At 42.1% G+C, this 25,800-nt stretch overlaps 1 protein-coding gene and 1 pseudogene across 5 annotated transcripts in view; one reads left to right on the plus strand and one right to left on the minus strand.

Moving 5' to 3' along the window:
- The first annotated feature begins 3,655 nt into the window (after positions 1 to 3,655).
- Positions 3,656 to 23,597, plus strand: LOC118391187 (SAM domain-containing protein SAMSN-1-like; annotated as a pseudogene).
- Positions 19,970 to 25,800, minus strand: part of LOC118391188 (glycerophosphodiester phosphodiesterase domain-containing protein 5-like) — a 62,098-nt gene continuing 56,267 nt past the window's right edge. For all 5 annotated transcript variants that reach the window (XM_052457919.1, XM_035782307.2, XM_035782305.2 and 2 more), the window contains one exon: positions 19,970 to 25,709. In XM_052457919.1, coding sequence (XP_052313879.1) covers positions 25,633 to 25,709 — 77 coding nt within the window. In that variant the 3' untranslated portion in view covers positions 19,970 to 25,632. The remainder of the gene's footprint in view (positions 25,710 to 25,800) is intronic.

Genomic DNA, 25,800 nt, shown 5'->3' on the forward strand with positions numbered 1-25,800 from the left:
TCCGCTTTTTGTTCCATCGTCCAGAACGCCACACCAAGAAAGTGAATTTTGATGTGGAGAATCTGTTTAAGGGTAAAATTGACTCCAACCAAACACGACGTAATCTTTCTAAGACAGAACGGGATGCAGTTGAATCATTGTCCAAAAATGAACAGATTGTGGTTAAAAAAGCAGACAAAGGACCAGAGGCCTCATGCTCATGGAAACTGATGGTGTTTCCAGTGGCGTGTCCAGGACATGTTGTATAGGGTGTTTTAGGGGGCAATAACATGTTAAACCTTAATCGATGCAAGTGGGTTTATTTTATATAATGATGATGGTTCAACGCATTAAATGCTTCAGCATCGTCTACTCCAAAGTCCAGCATCCAAACAGTGCACTGTGCACACGCCATTTGAATGGAAAGGGACATCTCTTAAAAACACCATAATTGTAAAAACATTCAGCCTCCAAAGTGTGTGCCAAGGGACAATAGACTTCTATTGCACAAGAGAAAGCATCCAAATGAGGCAAATAGCGCCCTCTGTCTTAAAGCTGATTTAAGCTGTCCGGAGACACTGTATGGAGCAACCTCCCAAATGTTGTAACAATGCGTAGGGCTCCGTATAACTCCGCATTGACATGATTGGTTGATGGTAGGCGAGGGGTGGCCAATCATATTCACGGGGGGGCAACTTGACAACTTGAGAGTACTAGGCATTACATAATGCACACTGATATTATGGACACTGAAAGCCTACCCATATTAATCTGCTGCAGACTGGTGATGCGGAGGCTGACATCTCTGAATCTAAGGGAATGCTGAAGAGGTTCCAGAGGCTAGTGAGAGTGAAGAAGGGAAGCCAGATTGGACTAGATGATGGAAAGACTGATAGACTGATATGGAAAGACTGATAGCAATGAGTTCTCATGGATGCACCTCATCACAAAAAGCACAGACAGAGCTGCCTGACTGCCTCTTACAGAACAGATCTTATGAATTCAAAACCGCTAAAATTCTAGGGTGAACTCTTGTTCACAAAGCTAATGATTTTATCATTCTTTAAAGATTAACTGACGTATCGTCCCACAAGGCCATAATCAGAACCTATGAATGAATAGGCCTACAAAGCCCCTTATTTCTCTTCTTGTCCAGGTCACTTGGCAGACTGTGTTCAGTAATGACAGTCCTGTCATTACCTGCATCGGGCTGGTGAAGAAGACAGAGAAGAAGATCTTTAAGGCTGCCTAACCATCACCATAGAAGCAGCAGACTAAGGAGACCAATGGGAAAGCTGTGGAAGGACCTTGGAGCACTTGGGTTCACAACCACCACTGGGGCCCCACAGAAGTCCCTCCACCCTGGGACCTCCCCTACCACACCTGCCACCAGGCCCCAGGCGAGTCCTGGAACCATGACTTTGACTTCACCCTGCCCCGAGCAACAGCCCGGGACAACTTTGAGAATCTGGTCCAGGACCTGGACAGCAAACAGATACCCCCAGATGTCTTGCTCCAATGGGTGATCACAGATCTTGACATCTCAGAATCCACGGTAAGATACAGTTCACTTAAAGCGGTGTGGCCCAAAATCAGTCCTCGAGTACCCTCAAAAGTACATACAACAGTACAAGCACACCTGATTGTACTTGTCAACTAATCATCAAGCCCTTGACAAGTTGAATCAGGTATTTTTGTCCAGGGCTACAACAAAAATGTGTACTGCTGTGAGAAATCGTGGGCCGGAGTTGGGAAACACTAACTTAAAGGAGCTACAATTAGGGTTGCACAATTCCTGGAACTTTCAATAAATTCCTTGGTTTTCCCAAAATCCCAGTTGGAGGATTCCCAGAATCAGGTGGGAATAAGCAGGAACTCTGTAATCTTCCAACCAGGATTTCTTGAAAACTAGGGAATTTATTAAAAGTTGAAACCCTAGATATGATAGAGGTACTGTGGGACAATGTGGGACAGGTGTGTCCTAAGAAATGATTGCTTTGTAGTGCACACTTAACCCTGACAAATAAATTGATATCCATTTTTATTAAGCATTACGATTTCTATACAAAATAATTGCTGTAACTGAACACTACACAGGGAAAATTATTATTAAGGCAAACTTAAGGCCTGTTTATTTGGTACACCCATCTATTATCGGGTCGGACCAACCTTTGCCTCCAGAACATCCTGAATTCTTTGGGGCATGGATTCTACAGGGTGTAGCGTTCAAACATTGTTCAATGGGTATCAAGGGACCTAATGTGTCCCAGGAAAACATTCCCCACACCATTACACCACCGCCACCAGCCTGTACCATTGACACCAGGCAGGATGGGTCCATGAACTCATGCTGCTTACGCCAAATCCTGACTCTGCCATCAACATGACGGAATAGGAACCGGGATTCTTTGGACCAGGCAATGTTTTTCCCCTCCTCAATTGTCCAGTGTTGGTGATTGCGTGTCCATTGGAGACGCTTCTTCTTGTTTTTAGCTGATGGGAGTGGAACCCGGTGTGGTCGTCTGCTGCAATAGCCCATCCATGGCAAGCACCAACGAGTTGTGCGTTCCGAGATGCCGTTCTGCACACCACTGTTGTACTGTACCGTTATTTGCCTGTTCGTTGTCACATTGGTATGAATGATTCGGGAGAAAGTTTTTTTTTATTTCACCCAAATTATGGCATGCCGAGACCAAACAAACAATACAAAACACAGGGTAGAAAACCAAACAAAAGAGTGAGGAGTACCTCAAATAAACAACACACGCGCACAATGATTAACACACGGGACATGACCCGTAATCATCTGGGAAATCCACAATGGCACGAAAGCCAAAACACACAGCACACGCACCAACGTTCGACAGGACACCGGTAAACCAAGGGCACACTTATACAATTACTAATAACTGGGAATAGGGGCCAATTGTGCATAATGAAAGTTCCAGAGGGATCCGTGACATTTGTGGCCCGCCTGTTAGCTTGCACAATTCCTGCCATTCTCCTTCGACCTCTCTCCTTAACAATGTGTTTTTGCCCACAGGACTTGTTTGTCGCACCATTCTCGGTAAACCCTAGACACTGTCATGCGTAAAACGCCAAAGAGGCCATCTGTTTCATACCACGCGCAAAGTCGCTTAGGTCACTCTTTTTGCCCATTCTAACGTTCAATCGAACAGTAACTGAATGCCTTGATGCCTTTATATAGCAAGCCACGGCCACGTGACTCACTATCTGTAGGAGCAAAACAAAATTGTGAATGGGTGTATATTTTGTATTCATTTAACAATGATTTAACTTAGTGAGGTAATAGAGCTGAAACTGCAATATACAGGATTCGTGGAATTCACCCCTTCCTGTGTTCACCAGTCTCTTGGGCACTTCCTCATCAGTAGTTTTACTGGTTACAGTGAGTTGCATTTAACTTGGTGCGTTGTCAAAAAGTGTCATGTAGGCAGCAGTTTGTGATATTGATTGATTGATTTCATAAAATGATTTTACCATACAACAACAATCCAGCAGTCTGATCAATGAGGCTTTCTTGGTGCACTGAAGATGTTTCAGTTTATGCAGCTTGTTGATGAAACTTTACACCTTCCACCTAAAAGTACAACACATTAATGCCTTTGATTACAGATAAACAGACTGTGTAGATATAGTCACATCCTGCCTGACTTAGAGGAAATGTACCTGCTCTGCACAACTATTGCGGGGTAGGTTGTTGATATGATGATTGGTCGAATAGGCTACAGCACAGTTGATATGATGATTGGTCGAATAGGCTACAGCACAGTTGTTTTTGATCCAAAATAAACAATGTAAAGCGGTAATTCAGATTCAGCACAATGCTTCACAGGAAACCGTCAAACGTCTCAAACAAAGACCCAAAGAGCAAGACAAAACCAAAGGTGAGATCTTTTAAATGTCAGGTTTTTGGGGGGTACAATCTGCTTTTCGATTTGCTACTATCCAATGTAATAACAAAAAAACAATATTTGATATGTCTAACTCGTTGGGCATTTTGCTTGACATTTTTAAACTGTGTGTATTACAATAAATTGAAATGCTCTAAGGCATATCTTTCCAAACATTGGGCTGTATTATGCACATCAAATCAAACTTAATTTGTCATTTGCGCCGAATACAACAAGTGTAGACCTTACCGTGAAATTCTTACTTACAAGCCCTTAAACAACAGTGCAGTTCAAGAGAGTTAATAAGAAAATATTTACCAAATAAACTAAGTAAAAAAGTAAAAAATAATCAAAAGTAACAAAATAACGAGGCTATATACATGGGGAACCGGTACCGAGTCAGTGTGCGGGGGTACAGGTTAGTTGAGGTAATTTGTACATGTAGGTAGGGATGAAGTGACTATGCATAGATGGTAAACAGCGAGTAGCAGCAGTGTACAACACAAACGGGGTGCCAATGTAATAGTCCGGTGGCCATTTGATTAATTGTTCAGCAGTCTTATGGCTTGGGGTTAGAAGCTCTTAAGGAGCCTTTTGGTCCTAGACTTGGTGCTCTGCTACCGCTTGCCGTGAGGTAGCAGAGAAAATAGTCTATGACTTGGGTGACTGGAGTCTCTGACAATTTTATGGGCTTTCCTCTGACACTGCCTATTATATAGGTCCTGGATTGCAGGAAGCTTGGCCCCAGTGATGTACTGGGCAGGATATTAAAGATGAAGATTCACTCAAAATATTTGAGTTCATTATAAAAGCAATACTAGCATTTGCTGCTCTTGCTATTTGACCATTATTTCTATTAGACATCATTGGCTTTCCCCAGTAGGTGACGGTGACTGCAGCCGGCCAAGGTTCACGGTTCAGTAATGGTCGATGGTCAGTGTTGGGCCACAAGCCAGGGTTTAATGTAACAGATGTTGGGCGAAAGCCTCAGAATTAATTCTAATGGGCCGCCAGTGAACAACGGACCATTGCTTTTCACACGCTCTCCATTTTAATGACGATTATCTTTCAATTAGATTATCTTCAATTAGATGACAGGTTTTAGGGAGATCAGGAGGACTGGAATGTGCTAGAACAGTGGTTCTCCCCACACGTCACGTGTATCTCTATGGCCACAAGCACTGACCATGGCACAAACGGTTCACACCCTTTTTGTTGGCGGAGAGATAATTGTACAGGTTTAAAGCGTATTCCCTGCAATTCTATCCATTTTGCAACGGACAGATGTCATTTTCTTTGCCATTTAAAAGCAAATTTCCTGCAATTCTACACATTTTTCCATTTCTTATTAGTGTTCATGTGATATCTGAGTGACTCAAACATGACAACAAAATCAGTGGGTAAAAAAACCTAGCAAAAAAAACTTTACCTGACATGATATAGTTGATCTGATGTTACAAATAGATCTCCAAGGTCTGCAATGACTGACATGACAAGAAGAAAACAGCTGATACACTACCCAATTTTACAAACCTCATTAGCTGCAGTGAAGCTGAGCGCCACTCAGCACTCATCCATTACTATACAGTAGGTCTCAATGCTCATGAGTCCAAACTGAAACTGCAGTTACATCATTAAATCCAACCCTAATCAAATGCAACATTAGATACAATTCAGTACAAAAAAAGATTAAGAAAAATCTATCTTAGTCCGGTGGATAAAATGCCATAATAGAGCCTGATGGTAATACAGACAGTACTATGTAAATACATGACCAGAAGAACAGCAGATTAGATGGTTTACAGGGTTTAGGCCTACAGACATGACTGCTCGGAGTTCTACATAAACACGGCAGCCAGACAACATCTGTTCTGCTGTTACCATCCAAAACACATTTGAATCCGTTAATCTCCCATCTCACCCAGCGCTCCACCAGCTTTGGCCGATTTGACACCAACCAGCCCCAGTGAAGCCAGTGGAAAATGGCGATTCTTCGGTACGTGAAGCATCTGTCTGATTTTGTTGGCTACTTCAACCAGTAATTCCCTATAAGTGACACTGTAAACTTTCTTCATTGTTTCAACATTCGTTTTCGGCATTTGTTGAAACAAAACAACATGTTTCAAGTCAGCGAGGCTGACTCATCTTTTTAATGTTAACACAGAATATTTTTGAAACACTAACTTTGGCCTTTGTATATTGCTGTATCGTAGTTTAAGCATGCCAACTATGTAACAACATGTGTGTGTTAATATGCGTGCAGTCTGCAGAGGGAGAGCAGGTTGACAGTGGTGACCAGACCAGATCAGGAGGTATAGGGAAGAAGTTGAAGGCCATCTCACTGACCATGATGAAGAGGATGGGCAGGAATTATGCCAAAGCCCTGTCAGAGGAAATGGTGAGTGAGCAGAGCCCATTGTGTCATACAGATCAGGCCTCAACATTCAGTGTACCACAGACCTCGGATAAAAGTCAAAAGAGTGAAATGTAAGTTCAACGAAAAGAAAGCAGATGCCCAAATGCAGAGGTATGGGCTAGTATGTAGAAAATACTAAGACCACACAAACTATAGGAACAGAGCAGGAACCTTGATAATACAGTGATAATACAATATAGTGATAATACAATATAGTTATAATACAGTGCAAGGCTTCTCAGGAGGATCCTGAGGAGGATGACAGGCAAAGAAAGGGTTATACTGTAAATTATGATGAACAAGCAGTAACGGTGTGTGGGTAAAATCCCTGGGGAAGCCAAGCCAGAAAAAAAGCTATATTACAACCTATGTGTTGTGATAATTGTGTTGTTCGCTCTGTAACCTGTTAGTTCATATGCCTTGTGACCGTGACATATAGGTTTTAGTCCGAGACATTAAGAAGACACAGTAGCAGAATAAAGTCAACAAAGTATATTGCATGTAACAAACAGTTACATGACCTACAGCATGGTCAAGCAAGATCATGTTTCCAACATTTTCAGACTACTAAATAACTATTGATTTAGAACCATGGAGAGTTAACCCAAGTTACTACACCAAGACAGTCGTGAAGAGGGCACGACAAAACCTATTCCCCCTCAGGAGACTGAAAAGATTTGGCATGGGTCCTCAGTACCCCAGCTCACAGCAGCCGCAAGGCATGAGGTAGGGAGGATGGTCTCGGAGTCAGAGGAGGTGGCAGCGGGACTGTACAGGCAAGAGAGGGTGTCCGGTTTAACATTATTGGACCCTGGGCAATAAGACATTTTGAAGTTGAAGCTGATGAATAACAGAGCCCACTGGGCCTGCCAGGAGTTAAGGCGCTTGGCTGTGCGGAGATATTCCAAATTATTGTGGTCGGTCCAAACCAAAAACTGATGTTTTGCTCCCTCCAAATCAAATCAAAGCTGATTTGTCACGTGCACCGAATACAACAGGTGTAGTAGACCTTACAGCATCGAATAGCCCCCGTGATATGCAACTTTTTAGGGAAGTTAGGAACCAATATACACAGGCTTTTAGGAAAGCTAAGGCTTTTTCAAACAGAAATTTGCATCCTGTAGTACAAACTCAAAAAACATCTGGGACACTGTAAAGTCTATGGAGAATAAGAGCATCTCATCCTAGCTGCCCACTGCACTGATGCTAGGAAACACTGTCTCTACTGATAAATCCACAATAATTGAGAAATTCAATAAGCATTTTTCTACGGCTGGCCATGCTTTCCATCTGGCTACCCCTACCCCAGTAAACAGCCCTGCGCACCCACACAGTAACTCGCCCACACCTCCCCCACTTCTCCTTCACCCAAATCTAGATAGCTGATGTTCTGAAAGAGCTGTAAAATCTGGACCCCTACAAATCAGCAGGGCTAGACAATCTGGACCCTCTCTTTTTAAAATGATCTGCCGAAATTATTGCAACCCCCATTACTAGCCTGTTCAACCTCTCTTTCGTATCGTCTGAGATTCCCATAGATTGGAAAGCTGCCACAGTCATCCCCCTCTTCAAAGGGGGAGACACTCTAGACCCAAACTGCTACAGGCCTATCTATATATTTTCTACCCTGTCTTTCTAAGGTCTTTGAAAACCAAGTTAACAAACAGATTACCGACCATTTTGAATCTCACAGTACCTTCTCCGCTATGCAATCTTGTTTCAGAACTGTTCATGGGTGCACCTCAGCCACGCTCAAGGTCCTAAATGATGTCATAACCGCCATCGATAAGAGACATTACTGTGTAGCCGTATTCATCGACCTGGCTAAGGTTTTCACTCCGTCAATCACAACATTCTTATTGGCATACTCAACAGCCTTGGTTTCTCATGATTGCCTCGCTTGGTTCACCAACTACTTCTCTGATAGAGTTCAGTATGTCAAATCGGAGGGCCTGTTGTCTGGACATCTGGCAGTCTCTATGGGGGTGCCACAGGGTTCAATTCTTGGGTCGACTCTCTTCTCTGTATACATCAATGATGTCGCTCTCGCTGCTGGTGATTCTTTGATCCACCTCTATGCAGACGACACCATTCTGTATACTTCTGGCCCCTCTTTGGACACTGTGCTAACTAACCTCCAGACAAGCTTCAATGCCATACAACTCTCCTTCCGTGGCCTCCAACTGCTCTTAGATGCAAGTAAAACTAAATGCATGCTCTTCAACCGATCGCTGCCCACACCTGCCCGCCCGTCCAGCATCACTACTCTGGACGGTTCTGACTGAGAATATGTGGACAACTTCAAATACCTAGGTGTCTGTTTAGACTGTAAACTCTCCTTCCAGACTCACATTAAACATCTCCAGTCCTCCGGCTTCCTATTTCTCCACAAAGCATCCTTCACTCATGCTGCCAAACATACCCTTGTAAAACTGACCATCCTACCGATCCTCGACTTCGGCGATGTCCTTTACAAAATAGCCTCCAACACTCTACACAGCAAATTGTATGCAGTCTATCACAGTGCCATCCGTTTTGTCACCAAAGCCCCATATACTACCCACCACTGCGACCAGTATTATCTCGTTGGCTGGCCCTCGCTTCATACTCGTTGCCAAACCCACTGACTCCAGGTCATCTACAAGTCTCTGCTAGGTAAAGCCCCGCCTTAACCCAGCTCACTGGTCACCATAGCAGCACCCACCCATAGCAAGTGCTCCAGCATGTATATCTCACTGGTCAACCCCAAAGAAAATTCTTCCTTTGGCCGCCTCTGCTTCTAGTTCTCTGCTGCCAATGATTGTAACAAACTGCAAAAATCCCTGAAGCTGGAGACTCTTACCTTTCACACTAGCTTTAAGCACCAGCTGTCAGAGCAGCTCACAGATCACTGCACCTGTACATAGCTCAACTGTAAATATCCCATCCAATCTACCTCATCGCCATACTGTTATTTATTTATTTATTTATTTATCTTGCTCCTTTTCACCCCAATATCTCTACTTGCACATTCATCTTCTGCACATCCTACCATTCCAGTGTTTAATTGCTATATTGTAATTGTTACGGCTGTGTAAGCAAGGTGAAGTCAGGTGCAGGAGAGCAGAGTAAACAGGCGCACTTTTAGTCCATTCAACAATAGGCACAAAAAATGACATAAGTTCCCAAAAACACGGAACATAAACTATAAAAGTATCGTGCGTAAACATACACCGTTAACAATGAGCAATTACACACAAAGACATGATGGGGAACAGAGGACTAAATACATGTAGATTGATTGGGGAATGAAAACCAGGTGTGTATGGAACAAGACAAGACAAATGGACATATGAAAAATGGAGCGGCGATGGCTAGAAAGCCGGTGACGTTGATCGCCGAACGCCGCCCGAACAAGGAAAGGAGCCGACTTCGGTAGAAGTCCTGACAGTACCCCCCCTTGACGCGCCTCGGGGACGACAACACCGGCCTCGGGGATGACCCGGAGGGCGAGGCGCAGGGCGATCCTGCTGGCGACGGTGAAACTCCCGCAGCAGTTCGGGATCCAAAACATCCGCAACCGGAACCCAGCACCTCTCCTCCGGACCGTACCCCTCCCACTCCACGAGGTACTGAAGGCCCCCCACCCGATGCCTCGAATCCAGGATGGAACGAACAATGTCCAAAGGGGGAGGAGAGACCTCTCGCACCTCAGAATCCTGGAGCAGACCAGCCACCACCGGCCTGAGAGACACATGGAACGAGGGGTTAATACGATAATCAGAGGGAAGCTGTAATCTGTAACATACGTCGTTCACCCTCCGCAGGACTTTGAAGGGCCCCAGAATCTGCAGTCCCAGCTTCAGGGGGAGCAGATGGAGGGGCAGGTCTCGGGTCGAGAGTCAGTCTCACTGCAGTGACGGTCCGTGCTGGTTTTCTGGCGAAACGTGGCTCGTTGGAGGTGTACACGGGCGGCCTCCCATGTCTCCTCCGCGCGCCTGAACCAGTCGTCCACCGCAGGAGCCTCGGTCTGACCCTGATGCCAAGGCGCCAGAACCGGCTGGTACCCCAATACGCACTGAATACGCACTGCATTATTTTTTCTTGGTACATTTTTTTGGGTAAGCCTGGCTTCCCTTCATGAATACATCCATGAATACATGTCACTATGAACAAGTTAGCCTACTCCCAGGCTTTTAGCCCAAAGACCTTGTCGTAGCGGACGGCCTAGTGGTTAGAGCGTTGGGACTAGTAACCGAAAGAACAAGGCAGTTAACCCACTGTTTCTAGGCCATCATTGAAAATAAGAATGTGTTCTTAACTGACTTGCATAGATAAAAAAATAAATACAAAAATGTGAAGACTGTTATATTATCAAATCAATTCTCTATGTGTAATTATTCCTTAAGTGATCAAACTAATCCTGTAATTTAAATTAACTCGGAAGTCGGGGCACCAAGGGAAAATGTTGTTTATAGAGTTTCAATTTCCCGAATATAACTCTTCAGATATTTTATTATCTTATCGATTACAGTCTTCTATTAATGTATTGTTACCTCTTTAGTCTCATTCCTGAAAGTCGCAAACCCTTGGATATCTGCACGAACCCTAAAATAAATAATGAATCAGCGATATACAAATTGGCTTAATTATTTATTTACTAACTAATCAATCGCAGAATTACATTAACACACACAGTAGTTTTACATTGATTACTGACACGATACACTGTAAAGTCCCAAGTGCGCTAAGCCGATATGACGGCTTGGTAGACAAAGAAAAGGGGTGGGGCCAGCTCAAGAGTGGGAAACTCAGAGTGGACCCCCCCTACATACACTACACTACACTCATGGAAATGCTTATACTTTGAACATGAACAACCGCTCATTCAAAAATAAATAGGAATTTACTTATTTATGAGCGTATGCCTTTGTTGTCCCTCTGCGATCGCCGGTCCGTCTGCGTATATACTGTACTCTACATCATCGACTGCATCCTTATGTAATACATGTATCACTAGCCACTTTAACTATGCCACTTTGTTTACTTTGTCTACATACTCATCTCATATGTATATACTGTACTCGATACCATCTACTGTATGCTGCTCTGTACCATCACTCATTCATATATCCTTATGTACATATTCTTTATCCCCTTACACTGTGTATAAGACAGTAGTTTTGGAATTGTTAGTTAGATTACTTGTTGGTTATCACTGCATTGTCGGAACTAGAAGCACAAGCATTTCGCTACACTCGCATTAACATCTGCTAACCATGTGTATGTGACAAATAAAATTTGATTTGATTTTGATTTGATTTGGATAGATTGTTGACAGAAAGTCTCTGGTTTGACCACCAGAGATCAAAGTCTTTCGGAGTTGTAGCTTGTTGTAATGGATATGTCAGAGTACCATTCGGTCGTTCGACCAGTTGCGTTTACCAGACTAAAGTACTTAAACAGCTGCAGCCTGAATAATTGTTCTTTAGTTTGTAGATTTCTTAGCCATATCAACTTGGGAATGATCTCCATGTTCTCTGTTCTTGTTTTTTGGTAGAGTTGCCAACCATTTCAACATGTAGCGACAGCTTCCAAGTTTTCTGGTCACCAGAGTTGTTTGAACCTCTTCACACACTAGCATCACCTGGCATGTTTTGGTCTAGAGTTGTAGCCATTTCAACATGGGGACCCTATCCTATCTAATTTTCAAAATTAGTCCCATACTCAATCAGTAATTTTGTTCAATATTGAGATGTAAATCTGGTAACTGGGAAATATACACATTCAGAGAAACAATTATGTTGTTCTGCTGTGATAGTTACATGACACATTAGTAAGGAATTCGACACGATTGTTCTTTAAGTACCCACGGACAATTTCAACTGGTTGGAATACTGAAATATTGCTACATTATTCAACCTTTTGAGGTTACCGTACTGCAAAGTCTTTCTCTGTGGTAACAAAGGGATTCTCAACCTTCATTTTGGCCCGAGTGTGGTAAAGATTTTTAGGTATTTATGACCTTCATAAACCTTTGGTGGGAGAGAGAGTGAGAGAGAGGGCTATGATCCTCAACCTAAAAGGGAGTGCCGTGACAACCAACATGTCTAAACATCACTGAGTCAAAACAAATCAAAGACTCATTACCACATCACCTGGTCACCAAGCGATTTGTGGAGCGAAAAAAAAGCAACTCTTCTCTCACAGAGAGGACCAGGGAGGTACAGTCAGAGCCTATGATAGATGACACACACTTCCTGGCCATGTCAAGTCTCAATAATAAATGGTAAGGCAGCTCTGTGTGGATTAAGGACTCTTGGCAGAAGAGAGGAGAGGAGCTCTTCTGTGACCTTACATAAACTGCCTGGGATACTGAGCAGCTTTGGCACATGAGAAATTAAACACGGAATAGCTTAGAGCCATGGCCTGACCCAGCCCTTTGATTGGTTTGGCTTTTTCCTGTTCTTCCTCCTCAACTACCACGCTGTGAGATAAGATGAGATGGGGAGTGACAGCATAAGAAAAGGAGGGCAAAGAACATAATAAAACGTGACCTTATCTGTTGTTTTTTACTGTGTAGGTTGACGGGACAGAGTGAGATGAAGAAGGAAGAGGGGATATTGTTAATGGTGTCCATTCATTTCCAAAAGGACACAGAGTGTCCAGTCACTCCCTTGAAAGTCTCTACGGTCTCAACAGTGGACACAGCAATTCCAGTAAGCTCATTGGGCACACAGCCAAGACCTTACTGAACTAATTAAGTTCCCTTTCACTCGCTACTAATGCAATTTTCGCTTACTCTGCATTACAGTAAAGCATGCTACACATTGTGGTTGATAAAAATCTAAGTATGGAACCCAATCCATAGTTGAAGTCGGAAGTTTACATACACTTAGGTTGGAGTCAATAAAACTTGTTTTCAACCACTCCACACATTTCTTGTTAATAAAAAACTATAGTTTTGGCAAGTCGGTTAGGGCATCTACTTTGTGCATGACACAAGTCATTTTTGCCAACAATTGTTTACAGACAGATTATTTCACTTACAATTCACTGCATCACAATTCCAGTGGGTCAGAAGTTTACATACACTAAGTTGACTGTGCCTTTAAACAGCTTGGAAAATTCCAGAAAATGATGTCATGGCTTTAAGAAGCTCCTGATAGGCTAATTGACATAAATTGAGTCAATTGGAGGTGTACCTGTGGATGTATTTCAAGGCCTACCTTCAAACCCAGTGCCTCTTTACTTGACATCATGGCAAAAGCAAAAGAAATCAGCCAAGACCTCAGAAAAAAACAGTAGACCTCCATAAGTCTGGTTCATCCTTGGCAGCAATTTCCAAACGCCTGAAGTTACCGCGTTCATCTGTACAAACAACGTGAAGCACGGGGTTGGCAGTATCATGTGGGGGTGGCAGCATCATATGGGGGTGCTTTGTTGCAGGAGAGGCTGGTGCACTTCACAAAATACATGGCATCATGAGGCAGAAAAATTATGTGGTTATATTGAAACAACATCTCAAGACATCAGTCAGGAAGTTAAAGCTTGGTCGCAAATGGGTCTTCCAAATAGTCAATGACCCCAAACATACTTCCAAAGTTGTGGCAAAATGGCTTAAGGACAACAAAGTCAAGGTAGTGGAGTGGCCATCACAAAGCCCTGACTTCAATCCCATAGAACATTTGTGGGCAGAACTGAAAAAGTGTGTGTGAGCAAGGAGGTCTACAAACCTGACTCAGTTACACCAGCTCTGTCGGGAGCAATGGGCCAAAATTCACCCAACTTATTGTGGGAAGCTTGTGGAAGGCTACCTGAAACGTTTGACCCAAGTTAAACCATTTAAAGGCAATGCTACCAAATACTAATTGAGTGTATGTAAACTTCTGATGAGAGAAATAAAAGCTGAAATTAATCATTTTCTCTACTATTATTCTGACATTTCACATTCTTAAAATAAAGTGGTGATCCTAGCTGACCTAAGACAGGGAATTTTACTAGGATTAAATGTCAGGAATTGTGAAAACTGCGTTTAAATGTATTTGGCTAAGGTCTATGTAAACTTCCGACTTCAACTGTACTAAGGCATGTTGTTGGACCTTAATTAACCCAACAAAGATGCCTGACAAACATAATCACAGTCAAAAGTCTAAACTGTCTATGTTTCACTCACTGCCATACCTTTCATAACTTAAATGTTCAAATCAACAAGTAGGATACTATTAGACCAGCATAAATCCTCATCTAGGAGCAGAAAACTCCCTCACTATGTAGCATGATGTACTACAGTACCCCAAATGCTCTGTGTAACACATTTGGCTTTGTCTTTGTAAATACTGATGTGAGGCCAAACATCATGATGTCGGTCTCCTACCAATCAAACTGTGTTGTGTGCTGCTCCCTAGGTGGGTTGACCAGCGGGTCAGATGGCTTCAGTAACAGAGACAGTCTGAGGCTGGATGAGGTGCTGCCCTACACATGCCAGTTCTGTGGCAGAGCCCGGGTCCACACAGACTTTGTCCCCAGTCCCTACGACACGGAATCACTTAAGGTAATTAGCCTACTTGACTAAACTAGTTGTATCCTGATTCCTGACTGACTGAAATATTGCTGTGAATGTAGAATAATATAACATATTATGATGAATAGTTATAGACTGCCTCTTTCTTAAATGTTAAACCTGTCATTCCACACATCTTCCTGGATTTTTAAACAGTTGAGATCGAGCCAAAGTAGGCTGTGTTGATCTATTACATGTACAGTATTTCTCAAGTAAAAGGACCAATTCTTCTTTCAGGTGGGGGATGTGATTGAGATAATCAGCAAGCCTCCTATGGGTATATGGACAGGCATGCTGAACAACAAGATGGGAAACTTTAAGTTCATCTACGTGGACCTCATAGTAGAGAAGGTTCCTGAACTGCCTCAGAAGATGAGGACACACAGGAGGAGCAGGAGACCCCGTCCCAAAACGCTACAGGAGCTCCTAGAGTGCCTCAATCTGGAGGTAGACTGACTCTCTCTTTCACCCTCTCTTCTCTGTCTCTCTCCTCAAAGTGGTTACAAATAATCCCTCGCGAAAAAAACAGGTTCTCTGAATTCTTTGGAAAAAATCCCCAGATAAATTGCATCTTTAGGGAACAATTTGTTTCCGATGTCAATGTGAATTTATTTGCGTTTTTCATTGCAACATGGCGACTTGCTTACAGATTGGTATTGTTTATTTGTATTGTAGGAGTATGCCTCTTCACTGCTCCTGAACGGCTATCAAACAGTAGATGACCTGAAAGAGCTGAAGGAGAAGTATCTGATGGAACTCAATGTGACTGATCCTGAACACAGACATCTTCTCATGGCAGCCATCGAGTGCCTCCAAGAACCCCAAAGTGAGTTACGGTAGTCTTCCTCCTACTTAAATTTCCAGGTGGAATGCAAAGGGTGGCAGCGTAGCCTAGTGGTTAGAACATTGGACTAGTAACCCGATAGGTTGCAAACCGAAATCCCAGAGCTTACAAGGTACAAATCTGTCGTTCTGCCCCTGAACAAGGCAGTTAACCCACTGTTCCTAGGCTGTCATTAAAAATAAAAATTTGTTCTTAAGTGCCATGCCTAGTTAAATAAAGGTAAAACACAGTTAAAAAAGGCACTTAAGACAACACCTAGGCCTTAGGTGATGCGCAATAGTGTTAGTTCTGACAAAAGCATATGTATTCCGCATATGTATACAGATCTAACTCCCTCACGACGCCAGGACAGCGGAGTCAATCACCACCTTCCGGAGACACCTGAAACCCCACCTCTTTAAGGAATACCTAGGATAGGATAAGTAATCCTTCTCACCCCCCTTTAAGATTTAGATGCACTATTGTAAAGTGACTATTCTACTGGATGTCATAAGGTGAATGCACCAATTTGTAAGTCGCTCTGGATAAGAGCGTCTGCTAAATGACTTAAATGTAAAATGTAAATGTAGATCGCCAAAGCAGGTAAGGAAGGGCATACCATCAGCGGATGTGCTGTATCAGGGCTGTGGTATCAGGTACACAGGTAAAGAGGCTAATGATAACAGGATACCCTTAATAAAAACACATGAGAAAAACACTGGGTTTGTGGACACGTGACATTTCACGTGAACAAATCACATGTGGTTTGCATATACGTGTGAAGTTCCACATGACAATTTTTCATGACAGAGACATGTGGTTTCCCAACATTTCACATGTACTTTTAGAACTGGCAGGATTAGAACCCAGGTCTCCCACAAGTGAAGCCAACGTGTTGACCATTAGACAAAGAGGGTCAACACAAATGTTGAAGTTGCAGAGGGGGCTACCTCATCACATGACCATCAGCAAAAGCAACCATCACAAGTCATGTCTGCTACACTTTCACATGTTCCTTTTTTGCCATTTTAATGTACATTTTAACTAGGGCTGTCAAACTATAAAACATTTTAATCAAGTTTATCGCATGATTTGCTGATTAATCCAGATTAATCGCAAATTCAGAATTTGCACAAATTTAAGATTTTCTTTTATAAAAAAGGACTGTAAGAATGTTAACGTCTTGAGTTTGTTCAGAGTAACATTTAGCAAAATTAGGTTATTTGATGAGCACACTTTCTTTAACCTCAATGTTAACTTGTTTTGAGATTGCATTGTTGTTTTTAGCTGTATAGATTATGTATTTTGGATGTTTTCAGACAATGTGATTAATCACAATAAAATGACAAAGTTAACTTGAGTTAACTGATTAACAAAATGTTTACATGTTAAACATGATAAATAAGGAGTCATCTGAGACGCCATCTTTTTCTCATTGACTTGCATACAAAAGTTAGTTAGCTAGCTACTAAACTCATGTAAATGGTAAAAATCTCACCTTTTTTCCTCACCTTTTTTAAACTTTCATTTTCAATTTATAAGTTATCTCTAGATTTGGAAAATGTAACCTTGCGTTCAAACCGTAAAACAGGATAAAATTTGGAGACACAGAGAGCTATCTTACCTGTTATTTTCATTCGGCATCTTCCAATGGTCACTGACCAACGTATGAAGAAGAGAGGCATGCGCCTGCAGCAGTAACAGTCCAAATGAATGGCTCAGAAATAATAAATGACCTTTAACACACCTGAAATTATAATGCTCAGGTAGGCTAAGTAGTAATGTGCAAGGAGAGTAACAGTGTTTACATTTACATTTACATTTAAGTCATTTAGCAGACGCTCTTATCCAGAGCGACTTACAAATTGGTGCATACACCTTATGACATCCAGTGGAACAGCCACTTTACAATAGTGCATCTAAATCTTTTAGGGGGGTGAGAAGGATTACTTACCCTATCCTAGGTATTCCTTGAAGAGGTGGGGTTTCAGGTGTCTCCGGAAGGTGGTGATTGACTCCGCTGTCCTGGCGTCGTGAGGGAGTTTGTTCCACCATTGGGGGGCCAGAGCAGCGAACAGTTTTGACTGGGCTGAGCGGGAACTGTACTTCCTCAGTGGTAGGGAGGCGAGCAGGCCAGAGGTGGATGAATGCAGTGCCCTTGTTTGGGTGTAGGGCCTGATCAGAGCCTGGAGGTACTGAGGTGCCGTTCCCCTCACAGCTCCGTAGGCAAGCACCATGGTCTTGTTTCACTGCCACATGTGAAAGTGAGAAGTTTTCTTAATCTAATTTGCATTTAAAAAATTTTTTTTTTAAATAAATAAAAAAAATTCACACGTGATTGGGAATTTGGGAACTTGGGAACTTGCAGTTCCACTTATGAAAGTGAGTTTTTCACATCTGGAAGTAAAATGAGCAAGAAAGTGAGTTTATGAAAGTGAGTTTTTCACATCATGGTAGAAGTAGTAAGAAAGTTACTTTTTGGACATGATTGCCAAAAGAAAATAGAGGTGCTCAAAGTTGACCCCATTGCAAACCCCTTGCCTGATGACTCAAACTGAATTATTTTGCTGCTCTGACGTTCGCTACATACAGTGCATTCGGAGAGTATTCAGACCCCTTGACTTTTTCCATATTTTGTTACTTTACAGCCTTATAATAAAATTGATTGCATTGTTTATTTTTCCTTATCAATCTACACACGATACCCCATAATGACAAAGCAAAAACAGTTTTTTTTTTATTTGTAAAAAAAAAAAAAAAAAAAATAGAAACTGAAATATCACATTTACATAAGTATTCAGACCATTTACTCAGTACTTTGTTTAAGCACCCTTGGCAACGATTACAGCCTCGATTCTTCTTGGGTATGACACTACAAGATTGGCACACCTGTATTTGGGGAGTTTCTCAAATTCTTCTCTGCAGATCCTTTCAAGCTCTGTCATGTTGGATGGGGAGCATAGCTGCACACCTATTTTCAGGTCTCTCCAGAGATGTTTGATCGGGTTCAAGACCAGGCTCTGGCTGGGCCACTCAAGCACATTCAGAGACTTGTCCCAAAATCACTCCTGCGTTATCTTGGCTGTGTGCTTAGGGTCGTTGTCCTGTTGGAAGGTACACCTTCACCCCAGTCTGAGGTCCTGAGCACTCTGGAGCAGGTTTTCATCAAGGATCTCTCTGTACTTTGCTTCATTCATCTTTCTGTTGATTCTGACTAGTCCCTGCTGCTAAAAAACATCCCCACAGCATGATGCTGCCACCACCATGCTTCACCTTCGGGATGGTGCCAGTTTTCCTCCAAATGTGATGTTTGGCATTCAGGCCAAAGAGTTAAATATTGGTAACCAGAGAATCTTGTTTCTCATGGTCGGAGAGTCTTTAAGGTGCTTCTTGGCAAACTCCAAGTGGGCTGTCATGTGCCTTTTGCTGATGAGTGGCTTTCGTCTGGCCAATCTACCATAAAGGCCTGATTGGTGGAGTGCTGCAGAGATGGTTGTCCTTCTGGAAGGTTCTCCCATCTCCACAGAGGAACTCTGGAGCTCTGTCAGTGACCATCGGATTCTTGGTCACCTCCCTGACCAAGGCTCTTCCACGATTGCTCAGTTTGGCCGGGCAGCCAGGTCTAGGAAGAGTCTTGGTGGTTCCAAACTTCTTCCATTTAAGAATGATGGAGGCCACACTGTTCTTGGGGACCTTCAATGCTGCAGACATTTTTTAGTAACCTTCCCCAGATCTGTGCCTCGACACAATCTTGTCTCAGAGCACTATGGACAATTCCTTCAACCTCATGGGTTGGTTTTTGCTCTGACATGCACTGTCAACTGTGGGACCTTATATAGACAGGTGGGTACCTTTCCAATCAATTGAATTTACGACAGGTGGACTCCAATCAAGCTGTAGAAAAAACAGGATGCACCTGGGCTCAATTTCAAGTCTAATAGCAAAGGGTCTGAATACTTATGTAAATAAGGTATTTCTGTTTTTTATTTTTAAGAGATTTACAAAAATGTCTAAACAACTGTTTTCGCTTTGTCATTATGGGGTATTGTGTGTAGATTGCTGAGTTAATATATTTTTAATACATTCTGAATAAGGCTAATGTGTGTGGGCGTCGCATAGCTTTTGGCCGGAGCAAGGATTATGCTTTCACGTCAATGATCTAATATTGCCAGAGATGTTTTTCTTGTTCATAATATATGTCGTAGCTTAGATCCTATTTGATGTATTTATTGATGGAGGGTTTCATTCAAATCAAAAGGGGTTCAGTCAGAAAGTAATTGAATTCATATAGAAGACCCAGTAAAGACTGTCTGTATTAACAAAGTAATATCACTGCAAGAAGTAAACTTCAGAATGTAACATTAATTGTGTTCACCTCACAGTGTGTGTAAATAACAGGATATCAGCCATCTTGTACTGGCCATGGATAGCTAAAGATGTGTTATACTAAGCAGTACCAGTCAAAAATTTGGACACACCTACTCATTCAAGGACAATTCTTTATTTTTCCATACATTGTAGAATAATAGTGAAGACAAACTATGAGATAACACATATGGAATAATTGAATAACCAAAAAAGTGTGAAACAAATCAAAATATATTTTATATGAGATTCTTCAAAGTTACCACCCCTTGCCTTGATGACAGCTTTGCAGACTTTTGGTATTCTCTCAACCAGCTTCATGAGGCAGTCACCTGGAATGCATTTCAATTAACAGGTGTGCCTGGTTAAAAGTTAATTTGTGGAATTTATGTTCTTCTTAACGTGTTTGAGCCAATCAGTTGTGTTGTGACAAGGTAGGGGGTATACAGAAGATAGCCCTATTTGGTACAAGACAAAGTCCATATTATGACAAGAACAGCTCAAATAAGCGATGACAGTCGATCATTACTTTAAGACATGAAGGTCAGTCAATACAGAACATTTCAAGAACTTTGAAAGTTTCTTCAAGTGCAATCGCAAAACCATCAAGTACTATGATGAAACTGGCTCTCATGAGGACCGCCACAGGAAAGGAAATCCCAGAGTTACCTCTGCTGCAGACGATAAGTTCATTAGAGTTAAAAGCCTCAGAAATTACAGCCCAAATAAATGCTTCAGAGTTCAAGTAACAGACACATCAACATAAACTGTTCAGAGGAGACTTCACGAATTAGGCCTTCGTGGTCTAATTGCTGCAAGGAAACCACTACTAAAGGACACCAATAATAATAAGAGACTTGCTCGGGCCAAGAAACACGAGCAATGGACATTAGACCCAGTGGAAATGTGTGCTTTGGTCTGATGAGTCCAAATCTGCGATTTTTGGTTCCAACTGTTATGTCTTTGTGAGACGCAGAGTAGGTGAACGGATGACCTCTGCATATGTGGTTCCCACCGTGAAGCATGAAGGAGGATGTGTGATCGTGTGGGGTTGCTTTGCTGGTGACACTGTCTGTAATCAATCATTTATTTAGAATTCAGCTTTACAGCTTTCTACAGCGATACGCCATCCCATCCAGTTTGCACTTAGTGGGACTATCATTTGTTTTGAAATAGGACAATGGCCCAACACACCTACAGGCTGTGTAGGGGCTATTTGACCAAGAAGGAGATTGATGGAGTGCTACATCAGATGACCTGGCCTCCACAATCACCCGACCTCAACCCAATTGAGATGGTTTGGGATGAGTTGGACTGCAGTGTGAAGGAAAAGCAGCCAACAAGTGCTCAGCATATGTGGGAACTCCTTCAAGACTGTTAGAAAAGCATTCCAGGTGATCTGTCATCAAGGCAAAGAATATATTTTTATTTGTTTAAAACTTTGTTGGTTATTACATGATTCCATATGTGTTATTTCATAGTATTGATGTCTTCACTATTATTCTACAATGTAGAAAATAGTAAAAATAAAGAAAAACCCAGGAATGTGTAGGTGTCCAAACGTTTGACTGGTACTGTATACATAATCTATATACACTGCAAATACGCAAAACACTGCTTATAGGCTGTAAAGAGACAGTTACTAGAAGGACATGAAAGGAAAGGCAGAGTCAGGAAACTACATTGAGTGGTGCAAGACAAGACAAGCTATTAACAGGAAATGTCATTTTCAGAGGTAAGACACTGTGGTATGGGCGCTGCACTAGCTTATCTGTCATGTTTTTCAAGCTTATGCAAACCTTTATCTTTTGAACTTCACTTTTCGCTGCGGTAAGCAAATGTAACATGGTCTCACAGCTTTCACAGCCTACATACAGATCAAACATCCAGCTACAATAGGCATATTTCGGGGGTTGGGGGGGGGGAAGAGGAAACTATGAAAAAAGTTATTTCTGCTACTCTGATATTGTGGGAGCATATCTGTGGCCATTACTTTTGAATACAAGTTCTCAAAGCCCCCATACCCATTCCATTCTCAAAGCCCCCATACCCATTCCATTCTCAAAGCCCCCATACCCATTCCATTCTCAAAGCCCCCATACCCATTCCATTCTCAAAGCCCCCATACCCATTCCATTCTCAAAGCCCCCATACCCATTCCATTCTCAAAGCCCCCATACCCATTCCATTCTCAAAGCCCCCATACCCATTCCATTCTCAAAGCCCCCATACCCATTCCATTCTAGGTGATGGTCAGGAGGGAGAGTTAAACCAGGATGCCAAGTCCCTGACTGAGAGTGTTAAAGCGGACCTGACCGACTGCCCCAGAGACTCTGGCTGTTACATCCCTTCGGACTGCTCAGACAACAGCAAGGAGACAGACATCCACCTGCCAGCACTGCACCATCATCCTCCCATGGCTCAGACCTAACCTAAAAATGATTGATGTGGATCAATGCAATTCACCCAGATCGTGATCTAATGTGAAAGCCCTTTTCTGCATTACAAGAGCACTCCTCTTTGCTTTCATACTGCATGTAGTATCTGTAGCCTATGTGGCTGGCACTGCAATTGTTATGCATGAAGCAACTGTACACAATTTCCTATTCTAGTGAGTTGGATTGGCTGCTGGTTTGTAAATGTTAATGATGATGTATCTCAAGCCTTTCAAATCACTGACATTGGACCTGTGAAATCATAACAGTGGGCGAGGCTTTGTTTTTAGGACAATGTGCAATGTCAACTTTACTGTGTGTGGGTGTACAGTACAAGAGGTGCCTGTGGAAATGGGAGAGATTAAATACAGGCAGGTCACCCATGATACAAGTCAGTATTCAATGTCCATACATGTCTGAGGAGGTCGGGAGAGGACGTAGAAACTGGCTCTAGGGGCAACAGTAAGTGCTGTTATCTTTAAGTAGGTATTGTGGACAGGTATGGCAGATGTGCGTAAGCATCTGCCTGTGGCTCCAAAGGCTGCATGTTTGAATCCAGCAATAGAAAGTTGTTTTTGATATTTTGCTTTAAGCCTATCCCTAACCTTAACCCTTACCATAACCATTTGGTGTTAATGTCTAAAATGTAACCTTGGAATTATACAGAGAAGTAACTAAACACTTTGACGTTTGATGTTTGGAATAACTTCAAAATGTGATTAAGAAACATGGATGAACGTCTAATTCTGATGTGCGACTGCGAGAGCTTGTTGATTAAATGAGGGTTTAAAGGATTTTTGTACTGTATCTTACGGTTTTAATTTATGGTATTATTTAACATTTTGTTAAAGTGCTTTGAGAGTGAGTAGCACACTGTCAGTTTCTTGAATGCTCTCCTCCATTAAAGCAATATTAAAGCAGTATTATTGAAACGCAGCTGTTAAATCATTTATGGTGAGAATGGCACACAGGGCACAATCATTTTGGGCTGAAGTTTCGATGAGAAGAACAACCAGCAGAAGTAATGGCAACATATACAGTTGAAGTCGGAAGTTTACATTCACTTAGGTTGGAGTCATTAAAACTCATTTTTCAACCACTCCACAAATTTCTTGTTAACAAACTATAGTTTCGACAAGTCGGTTAAGACATCTACTTTGTGCATGATACAAGTCATTTTTGCCAACAATTGTTTACAGACAGATTATTTCACTTATAATTCACAGTATCAAAATTCCAGTGGGTCAGAAGTTTACATACACTTAGTTAATTGTGCCTTTAAACAGCTTGGAAAATTCCAGAAAATGTCACGTCTTTAGAAGCTTCTGATAGGCTAATTGACATCAATTGAGTCGATTGGAGGTGTACCTGTGGATGTATTTCAAGGCATACCTTCAAACTCAGTGCCTCTTTGCTTGACATTTGGGGAAAATCAAAAGAAATCAGCCAAGACCTCAGAAAAGAAATTGCTGACCTCCACAAGTCTGGTTCATCCTTGGCAGCAATTTCCAAACGCCTGAAGGTACCACGTTCACCTGTACAAACAATAGTACGCAAGTATAAACACCATGGGACCACTCAGCTGTCATTACCGCTCAGGAAGGAGACACGTTCTGTCTCCTAGAGATGAACGTGCTTTGGTGTGAAAAGTGCAAATCAATCACAGAACAACAGCGAAACACATTGTGAAGATGCTGGAGGAAACAGGTAAACAAGTATCTATATCCACAGTAAAACGAGTCCTATATCGACATAACCTGAAAGGCCACTCAGCAAGGAAGAATCCACTGCTCCAAAACCGCCATAAAAATGCCAGATTACGGTTTGTAACTGCACATGGGGACAAAGATCATACTTTTTGGAGAAATGTCCTCTGGTCTGATGAAACAAAAATAGAACTGTTTGGCCATAATGACCAAGGGTGGCAGCATCACGTTGTGGGTGAGCTTTGCTGCAGGAGGGACTGGTGCACTCCACAAAATGCATGGCATCATAAGGAAGAAACATTATGTGGATATATTGACGCAACATCTCAAGACATCAGTCAGGAAGTTAAAGCTTGGTCACAAATGGGTCTTCCAAATAGACAATGACCCCAAGCATACTTCCAAAGTTGTGGCAAAATGGCTTAAAGTCAAGGTATTGGAGTGGCCATCACAAAGCCCTGACCTCAATCCTATAGATTGAGGGCAAAACTGAAAAAGCATGTGCGAGCAAGGAGGCCTACAAACCTGACTCAGTTACACCACTTATTGTGGTAAGCTTGTGGAAGGCTACCCAAAACCTTTGACCCACTGGGACTGTGATTAAATAAATAAAAGCTGAAATAAATGATTTTCTCTACTATTATTCTGACATTTCACATTCTTAAAATAAAGTGGTGATCCTAACTGACCTAAGACAGGGAAGTTTTCTTCGGATTAAATGTCAGGAATTTTGAAAAACTGAGTTTAAATGTATTTGGCTAAGGTGTATGTAAACTTCCGACTTCAACTGTATTACCTGTTAGATACTGCTGCACTGTCTGTCGGATCTAGATGCATAAGTATTTCGCTACACTCGCAGTAACATCTGCTAACCATATGTATGTGACAAGTAAAATTAGATTTGATTTGACAATGCAAGAACAGTTCACTCCCATAATGCAAAATGTCATTCACACATCGATAGGAGAGGACACACATGTTAGTGAATTCAGTCTTATATCATAGTATTCAGAACTCCAAACCATGAAAATCCTCTGAGGGAAAATAAAATAACAGAAAAACTCAACTCAATGTCCAGAGCAGGTCGCTTTTCCTCTGCTATATAAACAAATTATCGAAGAAAAACATCCCATGATCCGTCAGAACAACTTCTAAAAAAGTCACTCCAGCAAGAAGGTCAACAGTCTTCAAAATATTGAACATTCAGAACTTTTTAAAGTTCAAACTTCTGACATGTTGGTAGAAACATCCATGTTTCCAGTAGCAGCCATTGTGATTCTGCCTGTTGCGGTTACCATGTTATGCCGTCATAAGTGTAGCTGTCACAACCAGTGCAGACAGGTACAGAGACAACTCATCCTTCCTGCACATTGGCATAGCCATTCTCATGGTATAGAGACAGTTCATCTGAATGGACCATTGTCCTGGCCATTCTCCAGATAGAGACACAGCTCACTTGTACTGCCCAATGTCATAGCCATTCTCTGGATATAGATGTTCATCTGTACTGGTCACTCCATTACTTACCTCTAAAAAAGGAGAGAAAAGAAGAATTCAAGTTTGACCCTTACTCTTTTCCATTCTTGATTAGGTCAAGTGGGTTAGTTCGACCATGGTGCT

Source organism: Oncorhynchus keta, chromosome 12, assembly GCF_023373465.1.
Source record: "Oncorhynchus keta strain PuntledgeMale-10-30-2019 chromosome 12, Oket_V2, whole genome shotgun sequence".
In the NCBI taxonomy this organism is placed as follows: domain Eukaryota; kingdom Metazoa; phylum Chordata; class Actinopteri; order Salmoniformes; family Salmonidae; genus Oncorhynchus; species Oncorhynchus keta.